The 20,078-nt window shown below is 36.2% G+C and overlaps 1 protein-coding gene across 1 annotated transcript in view; it reads right to left on the bottom strand.

The window, feature by feature from the left end:
* DENND4A (DENN domain containing 4A) overlaps positions 1-20,078 on the bottom strand; it is a 140,362-nt gene that overhangs the window by 64,330 nt on the left and 55,954 nt on the right. Inside the window, 6 exon segments of the mRNA XM_017851092.1 lie at positions 8,010-8,185; positions 8,470-8,614; positions 10,557-10,615; positions 11,681-11,747; positions 15,676-15,914; positions 16,674-16,843. Of these exon segments, the coding sequence (XP_017706581.1) occupies positions 8,010-8,185; positions 8,470-8,614; positions 10,557-10,615; positions 11,681-11,747; positions 15,676-15,914; positions 16,674-16,843 (856 nt within the window).

Genomic DNA, 20,078 nt, shown 5'->3' with positions numbered 1-20,078 from the left:
CCTGGCCTCTGCCTCTCAAAGTGTTGGGATTACAGGCAAGAAGCACTGTGCCCAGATGACTCTACTTTTTATTGAATCAGTTTTTTTTATTTCAAAAGCAATGAATATTCATTTTAGAAAACTTGAACAACGTACAAAAAAAGAAAAGAAAAGTAAAACACTCATATTCTAACCACCACAGAACAACATAACACAGGTGTGTAGTGGAACTTGCTGAACCTTTTTATATTCCCTAAACTTCCTACAGAACAAAAAAGGGCAAATATCACTTTGAAAAGTAAACAAAGAAAAAAGAGTGGGATAAGAAAGATTAAGCTAAACAAAAATGACTGTCTTAGAATTTGTCCCCTCTATCTTTCTACAAATGAGAATAAAAATAAAGATAGGGCAGAGTCAAACTGCAGATTTCCTGCTGTGAAGGTGTGATCACCTTTACAACGTGACCAACAGGATCCTCTGTTATAGTAAGAACGCAACGTAGAAACACTTTTCAAATTATTTTCTTGATGAAACTCAGTAACACAGTTTTCCCACTGTGTCTTACCATTCACTGCATAGTGCCTGTCTTGCTAGACTTAATCACGAGTGTCTTAAGAGAAAGGAGAATACGTGGTTTGACATTTTATTCCCAGTGCCTAGCAAAAAAGGGCACTCAGGATATGTTTGTGGCGTAAATGAATGAACAACACCTTGGTATCATCTGATCACATCTAATTGCTGTTACTGCCATAATTTCCGCCTCTTGTTCTTGGTATCTTCGTTCTAAAACTTGGCTGGGTAACGGGATTTTTTTTTTTTTTTTTTTTTTGAGATGGAGTCTTGCTCTGTAGCCCAGGCTGGAGTGCAGTGGTGTGATCTCGGCCTACTTCAAGCTCTACCTCCGGGGTTCATGCCATTCTCCTGCCTCAGCCTCCCAAGTAGCTAGGACTACAGGCGCCCGCCACCGCCCCCTGCTAATGTTTTGTATTTTTAGTAGAGACGGGGTTTCACTGTGTTAGCCAGGGTGGTCTCGATCTCCTGACCTCATGATCCGCCTACTTCGGCCTCCCAAAGTGCTGGGATTACAAGCATGAGCCACCGTGCCCGGCCGTAAGGGAAACTTTTGAAGCACTTGAGTTTGGTCTATGATCATCTTCTTATAAGAAAGATCATCTTATGAGTAAATGTATACTCACGATGACTTCCACTTACAAGATTACTATATTATTTTACGACATACACATATTACATAGTTACCCAATAATTAGTGGTAGAAGCATTAGTTTTGGAGTCAAACAGTAATGGCTTTAAAACCCAGTTCTGACAGTATAAGCTATGTGCCCTTTGGTAAGCCGCTTAAAAAATCTAAGCTTTGGTTTCCCTATTTGTCAGAAGAGTTAACAAGAACTACCTCTGCTGGGCGCAGTGGCTCACGCCTGTAATCCCAGCACTTTGGGAGGCCGAGGCGGCTGGATCACGAGGTCAGGAGATCGAGACCATCCTGGCTAACACGGTGAAACCCCATCTCTACTAAAAATTACAAAAAATTAGCTGGGCATGGTGGTGTGCACCTGTGGTCCCAGCCACTTGGGAGGCTAAGGTGGGAGAATGGCGTAAACCCGGGAGGAGGAGCTTGCAGTGAGCCAAGACTGCGCCACTGCACTCCAGCCTGGGCGACAGAGCGAGACTCTGCTTCTAAAAAAATAAAGCACTACCTCACAAAGTATGGAGAATCACATGAGATAACTTAGGCTACATATGTAGCTTTACACTTAGTACATACATACTAATTTCTTTCCCTTTCTTCAGAAATTTCTTGCTATTTAAAACATAGTCTGTATTATATATACTTAAGACAGACAGGGAAGGGAAAAAGAAACCAAAATTCCACACTTGGGATTTGTTTTTCTTTCAAATTTCAGGCTGGGGCTTCAGAAATTCTAATTGAAGGAAAGTAGAAAGCTGTCAGTTCGCTAGTGTAGTCCTCCACCCGTTTGGGAAGGTGATAATGCCAAGAATTCATGAGCACAAACAACTCATGTTTCTCTGATTCTTTAACTCATCAGTGATCAAAGCAGAAAGAAAAGAGTTCAGACCTCAGCAATTTCGAAAGAAAGAAAGAAAGAAAAAGAAAGAAAGAAAGAAAGAAAGAAAGAAAGAAAGAAAGAAAGAAAGAAAGAAAGAAAGAAAGAAAGAAAGAAAGAAAGGAAGGAAGGAAGGAAGGAAGAAAAGTTGAGTAGGAAGACAAAATTCTTCTAATTTTTAAATTATTTGTATAAATGGGGTCTCTTCTGGCCTCAAGTGATCCTCCTGCCTCAGCCTCCCAAAGTGTGGAGATTACAGGTATGAGTCATCACACCCAGATGAGAAAATTCTTTTAACAAATTAAGAGACATTATAAGGGGGGAAATACAACTTATTACCGTAATAAAAACAGTATACACTCTTACCACTGTTAATTTCAATTAAAAAATATTACATCATGTAACATTAAACTGGCAAGGAAAAGTTATATTACTTTAATATTTGAAAGTATTAAACAGTTCTGGTAAAGAATGAAATGCTGATGGTAAAGAATCATTGAATCTATTGATGCCATATGTAAAAGGGCTTTTATGCATAAAATATAGTTCATATTTTCTTTGTTAGGCTTTCCATGAATAAAAACTTCTTGACAATATGCATGCTTTATAAGAGAATATTCATTTTCTGCTAAACTTTTCTAATGGTTTAGGCACTTGAGGTTTTGACATATGACAAGACTGAGAACTAATCTAAGGTTTCATAATTAAATCAAAAAGCTTTAGGCTGTCTCAACCCTTTGGGAGGCTGAGGCAGGCAGATCACCTGAGGCCAGGAGTTCGAGACTAGCCTGGCCAACATGGTGAAAACCCATCTCTACTAAGAATACAAAAATTAGCCAGATGTGGTGGCGTGCACCTGTAGTCCCAGCTACTTGAGAGGCTGAGGCAGGAGAATCACTTGAACCTGGGAGGAAGAGGTTGCAGTGAGCCGAAATCATGCCACTGCACTTGAGCCTGGGTGACAGAATGAGACATCGTCTTAAAAAAATAAAAAATCAAAATTTTTTCAAAAAAAGCTTTAAGATAAAAGTTCTTATTTAAAATGGAGAAAAACTGGGTGTGGTGGCTCATGCCTGTAATCCCAATGCTCTGAGAGGCCAAGGGAGGAGGATAACCTGAGGTCAGGAGTTCCAAACCAGCCGGGACAACACTGCAAGACTCCTTCTCTACAAAAAAATTTAAAAAATAATTAGCCAGGTATGGCCAGTCGTGGTAGCTCACACCTATAATCCCAGCACTTTGGGAGGCTGAGGCAGGTGGATCACAAGGTCAGGAGATCGAGACCATCCTTGCTAACATGGTGAAAACCTATCTCTAATAAAAATACAAAAAAATTAGCCAGGTGTGGTGGCAGATGCCTGTAGTCCCAGCTACTTGGGAGGCTGAGGTAGGAGAATGGTGTGAACCTGGGAGGCAGAGCTTGCAGTGAGCCAAGATTGCACCACTGCACTCGAGCCTGGGTGACCAAGTGAGACTCTGTCTCAAAAAAAAAAAAAAAAAAAAGTGGCCAGACATGGTGATACACACCTGTAGTCCTAGCTACTTGGGAGGCTGAGGCAAGAGGATTGCTTGATCCCAGAAATTTGGCAGTGAGCTATGATCATGCTACTGCACTCCAGCCTGAGTGACAGAGTGAGACCCCATTTCTTTAAAAAAAAAAGGAGAAAAACCTACTTCACATTTACATATTTAAGTGTAAAAGCTGTACCAGCTTTGGGGCTTTATTAGACTAAATCATAGTTATTATAAGCATGTCCTGTGGGTGCAATGTGGACAGTGCATCAATTTCCTCTTCCCTGAATAGATTAAGTATGGAAAATAAGGGACACAAAACAATGCAGAATTATAAAAGGCTTTAAAATAGTTCCAATAACTATAACTTACATATAATTTCAATGCAAACGAGATGAAAACATAAAATCCTTGCATCCTACAGGGTGTAAATGATAATGAAACATTTATGTATTAATTTTAAAGTTATTTAAAACAATGTTACAAGGCATTTACTTTTACTATGGCGTTTTTTTTTCTTTTTTTTTTTGGGAAGAATAGGAGTCTCCTCTGTCGCCAGGCGCAGAGGTGCAGTGGTGTAATCTCCCAGCTCACTGCGCCACCCCCCTGCGCTCCTGGGTTCAAGCGATTCTCCTGCCTCAGTCTCCCGAGTAGTTGGGAATACAGGCACCTGCCACCATGTCCAGCTAATTTTTGTATTTTTAGTAGAGACACAGTTTCACCATGTTGGCCAGGCTGGTCTCGAACTCCTGACCTCAAGTGATCCGCCCGCCTGGGCTTCCCAAAGTGCTGGGATTACAGGCATCAGCCACCATGGCCAGCCTATATTTAAGTATTCTAATAGTATTATAAAAGACTAGAAATAGGATTGAAATATTAAAGAATGGTGTTCTAATTCAATTTGTGATTTCACCTATACTCATATCATTAAAGGGAAATACACTTTTCTATTTCTAACCTCAATTTCCCTTTGGCTAAATTTCTTTTCTTTTCTTTTTTTTTTTGTGAGATAGAGTTTCACTGTTTCCCAGGCTGGAGTGCAGGTGTATGATCTCAGCTCACCACAACCTCTGCCTCCCGGGTTCAAGCAATTCTCCTGCCTCAGCCTCCCAAGTAGCTGGGATTACAGGCATGCACAACCACGCTCAGCTAATTTTGTATTTTAGTAGAGATGGGGTTTCTCCTTGTTGGTCAGGCTGGTCTCTAACTCCTGACCTCAGGTGATCCGATCACTTTGGCCTCCCAAAGTGCTAGGAGTACAGGTGTGAGCCACTGCGCCCGGCTCCCTTTGGCTAAATTTCTAAGCAAGCCTAACATTAAAATGTTTCTTAAATATTGAAAGCCTGAGGATAAAATGTATAGTCTTTCCAATAAAACCTTCTTTAATACTCTAAATCTACTCCATTGACGCATAATAAGGTATGATTCAAAGATGGTGATTACCCCACATAACAAGGAATACAATATATCTTAAAAGAATCCTACTTAATCACAAAATATACAGTTACATACATATGCTACAAAGTTGTAAAATATAGATGTAGAATCACTAAAATGTACTTACTGAGAAATAGTGTTGGTATCTACGTCAACACAACTGACATCTGGTGGAGGATCATAGAGATCAAAGTATCTTGAATCAATCCCTACTATGAATGGACATGGTGCACTCAAGACATCTGCTAAAGCCAGTGGGCAGAGAGGAACATATGGGCATGGCCAGTGGAAAGGGAAAATCATCTTGGATAAACAAAAGATAGGAGAGCATTTACCTTTTGATACTTAAGCATAATTTATCAGCACACACAAAAAAACTGTCTTTTAAGTATTACCTAAAGTCTAATGCCTGATAATGAATTAAATAATTGTAACTAGAGTTAATGGTCAGGAAATCAAAACTGCTTTCAAAAAACACAAATTCATTACTCTCTGAATTTTAGTTAAGCATTAAAATGGCTTTAAGTTATATAAATAAACTAAGTTTAAACTAAATTGACTGCCAATAAGAAACTGTGATACTCACAGACACTAATGCTTCTGTCACACTAGTAAGCACGGATGGCCGTAGGGAATGGATAAGAATTTTATGTTCTGTTACTGCAAACACCAGTAGTGTCACAGCATTTTCAGGGCCTAAATTCTGGAGTAGTGTTGAAAACTTGCCACCACTGTCAATTCAAACAAAACATATAATTAAAAAATAATGATTCAAACACCTCATTATCTAAAACAACGGGCAAAAGTAGTTGATTAGAGTAGGATTTGTATTATATATGTTGATTAGGGTACAATTTGTATTATATATTCACCATTAAACATGATTGCTGCTATGATGCAGGGAAAACACTGCATCACAAACACACTATGAAAACAAGGCAGTTCTGGAAGATTCCAAAATCATTCTTTTGCACTGTATTCAATATGGAAAATGAAAAGTCATCTGCTTCATTTCATGTAAAAGATCTGTCATGTACATAATGTCCAAATAAAGAATGCAATTTGTAAAAGGGATGCTTTGATTGAAAGCAAATCCTTAAATGGAAGTTTTTTGGACATGGCCTATTTTCCACTGTAATTATCAGAAAACCATATGACTTACAGGCCCACTTCCCTTAAGGTAAATACACATTAAAACTTAATTTTATGAATAATCTTCACTACTGTAATGATAATAGTAATAGGAAATCAAGAGGTAGAAAATGATGAGATACACATACAAAACAAGTTAATAATGAAAACAATAAACTTAGGCCTTCTATATAGTAACAAAATATTGAACTGACAAAGTAAACAGTAAGCTAGCAAGTATTTTGTTTATATAATGCTAAACAACTAGTTTCACTGGAATAATCTTTTAAATAAAGCAAAACTAGTAACAAAAGCCTCTTGGTGAAATGAAAACATATGTCCACAAAAAAATTGGGGTAAGTTCATAGTAGCCAAAATGTGGAACTATCTCAAATGTTTATCAACTGATAAACAGATAAATAAAACATATATCTATACAATGAAATATTATTCAGCAATAAAAGAAGTACTGATGCAGGAGGCAACATAGACAGACCTTGAAAACATTAAGTCAAAGAAGCCAGACTACATATTGTATGATTCCATTTATATGAAATGTCCAGTATAGACAGATCTACAGCAACGGAATATAGATTAGTAGTTGACTAAGGCTGGAGAGGGGTATGTGTATGTTAGAGATAGGAGGAATTAAGGAGGTTCACTGCTGAAGGGTAAAGAGTTTCTTTCTAGGGTGACGAAAATGTTCTAAAATTTATTACAGTGATAGCTGCAGAACTCTGTGAATATAACTATTCAATCATACACTTTAATTGGGTGAATTATATGATATGTGAATTATATCTCAATAAAGCTGTTACCTAAAAAAGTCCTTTACATAATTTAGAGTAACATACATAGTCTCAGTCATTGTTTCTAGTTTATTTTCAGCTCAAACAAAGGTTAAGAAAATATTTGTCACTCTGCGCTGAGAGCTAGTGATGAAATAATCAGCAATTCTTACAAAATTAATGTCAAAGATGGCAGCTGCTCTCCCTTAGGTATCTGCTGTATAACTTAATCAAACTGTAACCATTTCTCTGATGAAAAAATTACACAGCTAATCAACTTTCAAGAAAGGATACTGTTGAGAAAACATACTTAATAATTTCTCTGAACTNGCCTATATTTAAGTATTCTAATAGTATTATAAAAGACTAGAAATAGGATTGAAATATTAAAGAATGGTGTTCTAATTCAATTTGTGATTTCACCTATACTCATATCATTAAAGGGAAATACACTTTTTCTATTTCTAACCTCAATTTCCCTTTGGCTAAATTTCTTTTTCTTTTTCTTTTTTTTTTTGTGAGATAGAGTTTCACTGTTTCCCAGGCTGGAGTGCAGGTGTATGATCTCAGCTCACCACAACCTCTGCCTCCCGGGTTCAAGCAATTCTCCTGCCTCAGCCTCCCAAGTAGCTGGGATTACAGGCATGCACAACCACGCTCAGCTAATTTTGTATTTTTAGTAGAGATGGGGTTTCTCCTTGTTGGTCAGGCTGGTCTCTAACTCCTGACCTCAGGTGATCCGATCACTTTGGCCTCCCAAAGTGCTAGGAGTACAGGTGTGAGCCACTGCGCCCGGCTCCCTTTGGCTAAATTTCTAAGCAAGCCTAACATTAAAATGTTTCTTAAATATTGAAAGCCTGAGGATAAAATGTATAGTCTTTCCAATAAAACCTTCTTTAATACTCTAAATCTACTCCATTGACGCATAATAAGGTATGATTCAAAGATGGTGATTACCCCACATAACAAGGAATACAATATATCTTAAAAGAATCCTACTTAATCACAAAATATACAGTTACATACATATGCTACAAAGTTGTAAAATATAGATGTAGAATCACTAAAATGTACTTACTGAGAAATAGTGTTGGTATCTACGTCAACACAACTGACATCTGGTGGAGGATCATAGAGATCAAAGTATCTTGAATCAATCCCTACTATGAATGGACATGGTGCACTCAAGACATCTGCTAAAGCCAGTGGGCAGAGAGGAACATATGGGCATGGCCAGTGGAAAGGGAAAATCATCTTGGATAAACAAAAGATAGGAGAGCATTTACCTTTTTGATACTTAAGCATAATTTATCAGCACACACAAAAAAACTGTCTTTTAAGTATTACCTAAAGTCTAATGCCTGATAATGAATTAAATAATTGTAACTAGAGTTAATGGTCAGGAAATCAAAACTGCTTTCAAAAAACACAAATTCATTACTCTCTGAATTTTAGTTAAGCATTAAAATGGCTTTAAGTTATATAAATAAACTAAGTTTAAACTAAATTGACTGCCAATAAGAAACTGTGATACTCACAGACACTAATGCTTCTGTCACACTAGTAAGCACGGATGGCCGTAGGGAATGGATAAGAATTTTATGTTCTGTTACTGCAAACACCAGTAGTGTCACAGCATTTTCAGGGCCTAAATTCTGGAGTAGTGTTGAAAACTTGCCACCACTGTCAATTCAAACAAAAACATATAATTAAAAAATAATGATTCAAACACCTCATTATCTAAAACAACGGGCAAAAGTAGTTGATTAGAGTAGGATTTGTATTATATATGTTGATTAGGGTACAATTTGTATTATATATTCACCATTAAACATGATTGCTGCTATGATGCAGGGAAAACACTGCATCACAAACACACTATGAAAACAAGGCAGTTCTGGAAGATTCCAAAATCATTCTTTTGCACTGTATTCAATATGGAAAATGAAAAGTCATCTGCTTCATTTCATGTAAAAAGATCTGTCATGTACATAATGTCCAAATAAAGAATGCAATTTGTAAAAGGGATGCTTTGATTGAAAGCAAATCCTTAAATGGAAGTTTTTTGGACATGGCCTATTTTCCACTGTAATTATCAGAAAAACCATATGACTTACAGGCCCACTTCCCTTAAGGTAAATACACATTAAAACTTAATTTTATGAATAATCTTCACTACTGTAATGATAATAGTAATAGGAAATCAAGAGGTAGAAAATGATGAGATACACATACAAAACAAGTTAATAATGAAAACAATAAACTTAGGCCTTCTATATAGTAACAAAATATTGAACTGACAAAGTAAACAGTAAGCTAGCAAGTATTTTGTTTATATAATGCTAAACAACTAGTTTCACTGGAATAATCTTTTAAATAAAGCAAAACTAGTAACAAAAGCCTCTTGGTGAAATGAAAACATATGTCCACAAAAAAATTGGGGTAAGTTCATAGTAGCCAAAATGTGGAACTATCTCAAATGTTTATCAACTGATAAACAGATAAATAAAACATATATCTATACAATGAAATATTATTCAGCAATAAAAAGAAGTACTGATGCAGGAGGCAACATAGACAGACCTTGAAAACATTAAGTCAAAGAAGCCAGACTACATATTGTATGATTCCATTTATATGAAATGTCCAGTATAGACAGATCTACAGCAACGGAATATAGATTAGTAGTTGACTAAGGCTGGAGAGGGGTATGTGTATGTTAGAGATAGGAGGAATTAAGGAGGTTCACTGCTGAAGGGTAAAGAGTTTCTTTCTAGGGTGACGAAAATGTTCTAAAATTTATTACAGTGATAGCTGCAGAACTCTGTGAATATAACTATTCAATCATACACTTTAATTGGGTGAATTATATGATATGTGAATTATATCTCAATAAAGCTGTTACCTAAAAAAGTCCTTTACATAATTTAGAGTAACATACATAGTCTCAGTCATTGTTTCTAGTTTATTTTCAGCTCAAACAAAGGTTAAGAAAATATTTGTCACTCTGCGCTGAGAGCTAGTGATGAAATAATCAGCAATTCTTACAAAATTAATGTCAAAGATGGCAGCTGCTCTCCCTTAGGTATCTGCTGTATAACTTAATCAAACTGTAACCATTTCTCTGATGAAAAAATTACACAGCTAATCAACTTTCAAGAAAGGATACTGTTGAGAAAACATACTTAATAATTTCTCTGAACTTTTAAGGTAAGAAAATACATTGTCCTACTCTACAATTTAATAATTAGAACCACTTTTTTTCTTTTGGAAATTAATTGCATTTTAAAAAGAAAAAATTAATTGCAGTTGAATGTTCTTCAGAGGTTAAAGTTCAAATTAATTGTTCTCATCATCTACATATATAAATACACCACACACACACTCTTACACAATAGTAGGTACTTGATGATAATAGATACACAAAATACAAAACACTATTATAAAAGTTTCCTTTTTTTAGTTAATAACTGCAACCCAAACATTAAGTAAAAGAAATTTAGATAAGTAGTAGTTCAGTGAGAAGTATTCCCATCAACATTTGAAATTTTAACTAGGAAAAAGAAAATATTTGAATGTTATGCTAGATTGAGAGAAAAATAAATAGAAATGAGGTTTTACTTGCCTTAGTGGAAGAGGTGAAGACACAGGCTGACTGAGAATTAGATTATCATGTGGTGATAACTGGAAGAAGATTTAAAATAAAGAATTTGAAACATAAAGATGAACTTTAAAACACCACTTTCTGTTAAAAATATATAGAATAATGATTATGCCCATGAAGTTTCACTATATCCATTTACCAGTATCAGAACAATTTATATCACTAAGATCTTGAAAAACAGGTCCTGATCCCTTCCAACTACTAACTCTTCTTACTGTGAATCCTCTTTTCTTCTGTCCTCAATGGTTTCCCTTATGCCATTTTAACAATTCACACTGAAAGACTAAATTATTCATTTAATACCAAAATACCAGGGTCAAAAAACCTATGGCCTACATGGCAAATCCATAGATTGCCTGTTTTTGTAAATACAGTTTTACTGAAATATAGGCATGCTCATTCTTTACATATTACCTAGCTGCTCTTGTGCTGTAACAGCAGAACTGAATAGTTGTGACAGAGATCAGATGACCAGTAAAGACTAAAATATTTACTGTATGACCAATAACCAAAAAAGTTTGTTAACTTCCACCATAAAACAATCTTTTGTGTGTATTTAAACTGAATGTGCTATGTATTTTCTTACACTAAATACCAGGAAACAAGACAGAAATGACATGTGGATATTCAGACTGAATATAAAGCTCAAAATAATATTTTTTAGATATTTTATCTGTATCAATATAATAACGTAATTACTCTTATCTATGTTTTGAAATTTATGCACACATAACTTTTCCTTATATCTATTCTAATACATTTAACTTATTAAATGATTGCCAAAGGCACAAACTTTCAAATACCTACAACAAATTTAGGGGAAAAAAGTTCCTTTCTGTGTATTCAAAATGTCTACTTCAACCCACTTCTTTAATTCTTGAACGCTTTCTCCAAGAAAAGCAGGAGATGTCTGGGAGGAGTCAATAAAACATTAAGAGCCCAAACTACAATGGGGAATAGTATCTGGTTCTCTCTAAATCTCATTAGGTTTTTTTTCTCATTCAAAATTGTTATTCTTATGTTACATTTTGACAGCGCCAATAACAATTCATAGGTCCCCCAATCAAAAACAAAAAAAACCTTACCTGAACTAAAATCCGTGGTCTCTGAGGAGATGGAAAAGGAACTTTATGCATAAAATGAGAAATATGCCTTGAAAACAAACAAAAGTATAAGTGATTCCAAATTGAATGCCATATGATATAAAGGTCAACATGTCATCACTAGTCCAAGTTGAGTCAAAACCCTGTGTACCTATTATTTTGAAATCCCCAGTACTATGAAAACAAGTGAACAACCAAAAATCATTCATCCCATTAAAGTTGCTTCTGCTTAAACCCAGTGACTTTTCACATTAATAGGTATTCACATTCAACAACATTTGTTATCACTGTCTTAAAAGTCTGTATAACTTTTACCTAGATAATATGTGACATATCAGTGATGTGGAAATTACCCAAAAAGTAAATTCTTACATTTACGATATGCTTTTTAGTCAATTGCTCATATTTCATATACAACGAACACTTAAGGTGCTCCAGAAAAAAATGAAACCATTTAATAGCTTTTAAAAAATGAACAGTATTCTTTCTATTAACAATACGTTAAAAATTATGTTAATGATTTTGTAGGGTTTTTTTCTTTCCCAGAATAAGATGGATAAAAGTTAGATCTATGGATTTTGTTTTTAACACTATGGAACAGAAAAAAAGCGACCATAGTGAAAAATCTTTCCTGGGGGAGAATAAGCTATTTTATTTCTGAAATTTTTTCAAAATTTTTGTTCCAGTCTGAATGTTTGTATTTTTTTTTAAAACATTATTTCAAAATCATCTTGGTTTCAGAACAAATAAAATTTCAACTAGATAGACAATACTAGAAATTTATTAATTTACAAATATGTTTTGCCTGTTTACTATATAAAAACACACCAACAGACATGATAGGATATGTATAAAAGGCATAAAGCCACCAATGTCTACCATTAAAGTACTCATAATCTAAACAAACATTTAGCGGGGGATGAATACCACAGCATATACATCTGCTTGAATTATGAAGTAGTTAGAACAGCAGAAAACAAAGTGTGATCCACAAACCCCTAAAGATATTCAAGATCCATTCAGGGAAGATCTGCAAGGTCACAACTATTTTTATAATAACAATATGATGTTGGCCAGGTGTGGTAATCCCAGCACTTTGAGGGGCTGAGGCGGGTGAACTGATTGAGCCTAGGAGTTTAAGACCAGCCTAGGCAACATGGTGAAATACTGTCTCTACAAAAAATACAAAAATGAGCCAGGCATGGTGGCATGCGCCCGTAGTCCCAGCTCCTTGGAGGGCCTGAGGTGGGAGGATGGCTTGAGCCCAGGAAGTCTGGGCTGCAGTGAGCCATGATCATGCCACTGCACTCCAGCCTGGGAAACAGAGTGAGACGCTGATTCATAAACAAAAACAGGCAAGGCGCAATGGCTCACACCTATAATCTCAGCACTTTGGGAGGTCAAGGTGGGCGAATCACTTGAGGTCAGGAGTTTGAGACCAGCCTGGCCAACATGGTAAAACCCTGTCTCTACCAAAAATACAAAAATTAGTCAGATGTGGTGGTGCACGCCTGTAATTCCAGCTACTCAGGAGACTGAGGCATGAGAATCACTTGAGCCCAAGAGGCAGAGGTTGCAGTGAGCTGAGATCAATCACATCACTGTACTCCAGCCTAGGCGACAGAACCAGACTCTGTCAAAAAACAAAAAGAAAAAGAAAAAAACAAGCAAACAAAATATTATATGATGTCATTTGCTTTTTGCACAGTGTTGACATTTGCACTGACAGTGCAAGAGCATTCCAGGTAAAACTGCTGGTGACTTACTATGAATCAAGGCAGTGGCACCAAAATGTACTAGTAGTTGCTATATTCTTTACTAGTATACACTTGCAGTAAGAGTGTCAACATTAGCAGTAAATATTACTAATTTTATTAAGTTTTGGCTGTAGTGTACATTTTAAAAATTCTGTATGATGAAAGGGAAACTACACATAAAGAACTTCTGTTGTATACAGAAGTACAATGGTTGTCTTCATTTTGGAAATGCACTTGTACAACTAAGTTGTGAGTGAACTTGCTGGTTTTCTCCCAGAGTGCAATTTTTGTTTGAAAGATGACTGACAGGCCAGGTGCGGTGGCTCACACCTGTAATCCCAGCACTCTGGGAGGCCAAGGCAGGTGTTTCACCTGAGGTCAGAAGTTTGAGACCAGCCTGAGCAACATGGCAAAACCCCATCTCTACCAAAAATACAAAATTAAGACAGGTGTGGTGGCACACGCCTGTAATCCCAGCTACTGGCAGTATTTGCCAATAATTAAATACAAACTTTCAAGTGGAAATTAGAATTCTGCCACCATGAGCTTGAAAGCTTCCTAATGCTCAAAAACTTTTCTAAGATAGGTGGTGATATTAACAAATGTGATTTTTTAATATTAATAATAAAATATGTCTACATTTGGAAGATGTGCTTAACTTGGCAAATCAGTATTTTCCAAATGACCAATGCACAATGCTACAAAATAATGCATAACTGAAAGTTCCCCAAAGAGTCAAAGAGACCAACAGATTTTATTTTATTTTATTTTTTCTGGAGACGGAGTTTCGCTCTGTCACCCAGGCTGCACTGGAGTGCAGTGGCACGATCTTGGCTCACTGAAACCTCCGCCTCCCGGGTTTAAGCAATTCTCCTTGCCTCAGCCTCCAGAGTAGATGGGACTACAGGCACGCGCAACCACGGCTGGTTTTTGTATTTTTTTTTTTTTTTTTTTTTTTTTTTTTTTTAGTAGAGACAGGGTTTCACCATGTTGGCCAGGCTGGTCTTGAACTCCTGACCTCCTGCCTCAGCCTCCCGGAGTGTTGGGATTACAGGTGTGAGCCACCACACCTGGCCAGACCAATAGATTTTAATGTAACTGACAAAGTTCACTACTACAGTTTTAGATTGCAAATAACTTGTAAGAAACCAACATTTGTCAAGCTTGGTGCAGTGTCAAAAAAAAGAATATCCAAAACTTTCTGAAAATATTATCCCAAATCCCTCCCTTTTCTATCTACATATCTGTGGGAGGCCAGGCTTTCTTTGTATATTTCAACCAAAACAACTACTGCAACAGATTGAATGCAGAACCATATATGGAAGCCCGGCTATGTTCAATTAAGCTAGACATTAGAGATTTGCAAAAATGTAAAACAATGCCCTTCTGCTCACTAAAGTTTTTTTAGTTTTGGAAAAGTTATTTTTCAAAAAAGACATTTATATTAACATGTAATGGGTTTGTTATCTTTAAAATAAATAGACCTGGCGATTCCATTACTGGGTATATTGCCAAAGAAAAAAAATGCATTCATCTAATTTCTCCTTTACATTCATTATATGTAAATACGGTAAGGAATTTTTTTTTTTTTTTTGAGGCAGGGTCTCCCTCTGTCACCCAGGCTGGAGTGCAGTGGCATGATCGTGGCTTACTGCAATCTCCGTTTCCCAGGTTCAAGTGAGTCTCATGCCTTGGCCTCCCAAGCAGCTGGGACTACAGGCATGGGCCATGTCCAACTAATTTCTGTAGTTTTGTAGAGACAGGGTTTCGCCATGTTGCTCAGGCTGGTCTCAAACTGCTAGACTCAAGCAATCTGCCTGCCTTGGCTTCCCAAAGTGCTGAGATTATGGGCGTGAGCTATTGCACCCAGCCCCAGTAAGAAACATTTTTAAAGGTTCACAATAAATTTAAATTATATGTAAAATAAGAATTTAAAAATTAGTAAAAAATTTTCAGCATTTGTCCAGATTAGGAGCTCTAAACTTCACAAGAGCATTAAAAAAAAGAAACATTAATTTCACCTCATTGAAGACAAAATTATTTTAAATAACAAGACCACAAACACACAATGGAGAAATACTACCTGACTGAAATAAACCATTTGTTTCAAATAACTCTTGAGAAATCTAGTATCCATATAAAATTTACCCAGTTGCCAACACAAATTTCCCACATAATGGAAAGATCTGTCAAATGTTGAACCAAGAACACTTAACTTACTTCTCAATTGGAAGGACATGAGGCCCAGAGATGGAATAACGATACAGAAAAGTCAGAAACTTCCTGAATGCATCAAAAAAAGGCCAGTGAGAAAGAAGACAGATGCATTTGTTAGTATGAATTGTTTTGGAACTATCAGACTTCCCATCTGCTGATGTTAAACCCAAAAGAAGTCTCTGTTTTTCTGTGAGATTCTCCTCAGAGTATGGTTCATAAAACTGAATAGCAGCACCATAAACCTGCAAAACAAGTAATATATCCAGTAAATATACTTTGTATCACATATCCAAATGACGTCATCAGTTAAATATTTAATAAATGCTTGCTATGAGCCAGGTGAGAGGCCAGGTATTAGGAACACAGTGATGAAGAGACACCCCTCCTGCCTTCTTCATGTATCTAAGAACTATATAGTGCTATTCTCATGTCTCCTTACTATTGAAAGAAAAGGTTATTTTGATTAAATTTATTTGTTTTATAAAGAGTGGAAGCAATTTTATCAATATTCTCTATAAGAAAATGATTGAAAATAATTACTTGGTAGAAAGTGAGATGAAAATTTAGATAAGGAAATACAAATTCCAGCTTTGGGCAATTCACTGAATTTCTAGGGACATCAATTTCCCTATCCATAAAATGAAGACATTAGATTTGATAATTTCTAAGGTCCCTTCCAACTATCATGTCTATAATTCTAAACTGCATTATATATTTAATAATGTTACTTTCAAAGCTTCTTTATCACAGAAAATGAACCAATGAAGGATCGTCATTTGATGATGAAAAAATGTTTCACTATAATCACAAAAAAGCATTTAGGTGGATGGGACAGAATAAAATTCTCTTTTCCTGTCCCTGGATACAGTTATTTTAATCAAGTGGAAAAGTATGCATAATGCATTCAATTTAATCAGTTTTTCCCCTACTATTCTTTGCATTATAGAAAACTTGAAAATGTACAAGAAATTTGCAGATACAATTTGTCAAACACATAATACCTTTTCAGCTGAGGCTCCAGTTAAAACAAATGTAGAAAATACAGGGAGAGGGTATTTGCTATTTGATGGCCAACATTCAATGGTTGCACCCATTGGTAAACAAAATAGAGGAACGGATTCTGGTAGTGAGAATGACTCATAATCTTCTTGAGGATATCTACAAATTAGGCCTATAAAAACAACAATAAATATTAAGTCATCATCTCTTGAATTTAGGTACTTATTAGTTCAATGATGATAAAATGCTTTGTTATTTCACACATTTGGAATGCCAAAGCATGACATGTACGTTCATCAAATGACAGTGAATACTTTGGTAGGATTCATAGAGATTTTAATCCTTGAACATTATAACTATTAACTGCTTAATATTTATCAAGCTTCATCCATAAAGGCTATGTTAGAGCTAACAAGAAAAAGTTATCCTACAGAAATGCACAAACATACTTCTAAAAATTCAGTTTGTGGCCACACTACCTTAGAAAGCATACTAAGTTTTGAAATTTTAACATGGTTTATTTTCATCTATCTACTTCATCAGCTCTCAATAACTTTCCCTCAGGGGGGCTTTTACACATTAAAATTCATATCCCATAGGAGTATATGTTAACTTCTAGCACAAATACAGGAAAATTACTCATAAAAATAGAAGAGTCACATATTTACAATGTCTTAGCAACAGTACCAACTCAAGTTCAGCTTCTAAATAACACCAGATTATATGAAGATAGAGTTTTAAGTTGCCTATGATTTCACATTAGGAAAACTAATGTTCATATTAGGAAAACGGTCCAGGTATCTTCCACTGAATACATTCCAGGAAGAACCTTGTACCTCATTTTGTGGAAGTAGAAACAGAAAATAGGTTCCCTGGCCACAAAGCCCTTAAAGTCAAGTAGAAATTATCACTAGACATAGCTACAAAGACAAAAAGATAAACTGGGGGAATGTAAGTGGTTGTTGGTTCTGCCACTAATATCTCTGTGACTTTGGACAAATGACATACTACAGGAGTATGGTTTTCTCATCTATAAAATGAGATGAAGTAGACAAACTAAGGTTCAAGACAGTTCTAAAATCATTTAATTACATGCTAGCCAGCAAGTAGGTCCCATGAGGATCTATAGTTAACTCTGTACTACTCTCTCAGGTCATGAGGTAATAATAAAGTCATAAAGTAAGTATAGAAATAGTGATGAAGGCTGGCTGGGCACGGTGGCTCACACCTGTAATCCTAGTACTTTGGGAGGCTGAGGCGGGCAGATTGCCTGAACTCAGGAGTTTGAGACCAGCCTGGGTAACACGGTGAAACCCCATCTCTACTAAAATACAAAAAATTAGCCAGGCATGGCGGCATGCGCCTGTAGTCCCAGCTACTCGGGATGAGACAGGAGAGTTGCTTGAACCAGGGAGGCAGAGGCTGCAGTGAGCCAAGATCGTGCCATTGCACTCCAGCCTTTCAATGGCTGCACCCATTGGTAAACAAAATAGAGGAACGGATTCTGGTAGTGAGAATGACTCATAATCTTGAGGATGTCTGCAAATTAGGCCTAGGGCAACAGAGGGAGACTTTGTCTCCAAAAAAAAAAAAGAAAAAGAAATACTGATGAAAGCCAGTACAGTGGCTCACGCCTGTAATCTCAGCACTTTGGGAGGCTGAAGTGGAAGGATCACTTGAGCCACGGAGTTCAAGAGCAACCTGGGCAATACAGCAAGACTCCATCTCTACTTAAAAAACAAAAAAAAATTAGCGAGGCATGGCGGCACATGCCACCATGTACTCTCAGTAGTCTCAGCAACTTGGGAGGCTGGGAGGCTGATGTGGGAGGACTGCTTGAGCCCAGGAGTTCAAGGTTGCAGTGAGCTGAGATCCGGCCACTGCACTCCAGCCCGGGTGACAGAGCGAGACTCCGTCTCAAAAGAAAAAAAAAAAAAAAAAAAAAAAAAAAATCAAATGTAAAAGAGAAACTTGAGTCTAGAACTCTAAACACACACGTATATGTATGTATATGTATATATGTATATATATTTAAAGATGGAGTCTATGTTGCCCAGGCTGGTCTTGAACTCCTGGGCTCAAGCAATCCTCCTGCCTCAGCCTCCCAAAAAGCTGGAACTACAGGTACATGCCACCACGCCCTGCATAAAAGCAATTTTTAAAAGGCTGAATCTGTTCTCTTGTAAATAAGATCACTATGTTTGATATTTTGAGGTCTCTGAAAATTGGACATTTTGACTATGCATTATAAAACTTCAAATTGGTTTGTAATATTTTTCATTATTATGAAACATGATTTCATGTGAACTACAGCTCTTACTAAATTTAAGTATTAAAGAAATATTAATCTAAAATTAAAATACATTTCCCCATTATTCTGGTGATTTAAAAACTTAAAGATATGAGATATCCTTATTATTTATTTAAACTCAAGGCTTAAAATAAAAGCCCGCCTTATTTTAAAATTAATCTTTCATCAAGCATCCAATAAACATATGAGTGAAGATAAAAATGAGAATCAAAAGATACGGATTGTAGTCCCAGTTCTGATACTAACACATCCTAGGCAGGTGTTTTTCTTTTCTTTAACCTTTCTGGGCCCTATAATACACTGATATATGAAGTATTCCATGAAAAATTACACTTACCAGCTTTGTAAGATATAGTGTTCGTCTTTGCCACTGATTTTTTATAACACAAGTATACTGCTGATCCCCACTGGATTTAAAAAAAAAAAGAAATATTTAATTTTTAAAAGGTAGGAACTTGATAAAAAGGAATCTCTTTGAGCTCTCTAGTATGCATTATCTAAGATGTAGTAACAAATTTCTCTCTGCTAGCTATTTTCAGTAGGCTGTTTTGTCAACATTTTATTGGAATCACTGTCCACTTTTCTTTCAGAAGTAAATTGTAACTTTTTTTTCCCTTGCAACAGCAATAGCATGAGGAAAACTTGACTCTTTTAAACAAAGCTAAGCCACAATCATTTAGATTTTATTCTAAGTCCAAACTGTGGGTATAAATGATAAACTATGAAATATCTACTCAAGTGCATACCTTGGACTCCACAATCTGTTTCAGATATTGCTAGGTTTTTCTGCAACCGTTTATGCCTCAAGAGTTGTAATTTGTTAAATCCACTTCCTTATTTCCTACTTTCTCCAAAATTCATTTCCAAATCAGACTTTAATTACCACACCTTAAAAGAATAACTTAACTTACAATTTTTTTTTTTTTTTTAACGGAGTCTCGCGCTGTCACTCAGGCTGGAGTACACTGGTACGATCTTGGCTCACTGCAACCTCCGCCTTCTGGGTTCAAGTGATTCTCATGCCTCAGCCTCCCAAGTAGCTGGGATTACAGGCACGTGCCACCATGACTGGCTGATTTTTTTTTTTTTTTTTTTT

This window comes from Rhinopithecus bieti, unplaced genomic scaffold, assembly GCF_001698545.2.
Source record: "Rhinopithecus bieti isolate Rb0 unplaced genomic scaffold, ASM169854v2 scaffold_31548, whole genome shotgun sequence".
Lineage (NCBI taxonomy): Eukaryota > Metazoa > Chordata > Mammalia > Primates > Cercopithecidae > Rhinopithecus > Rhinopithecus bieti.
Note: the sequence above shows the minus strand (reverse complement) of the source record. Positions and strands in the feature narration are given on the sequence as shown.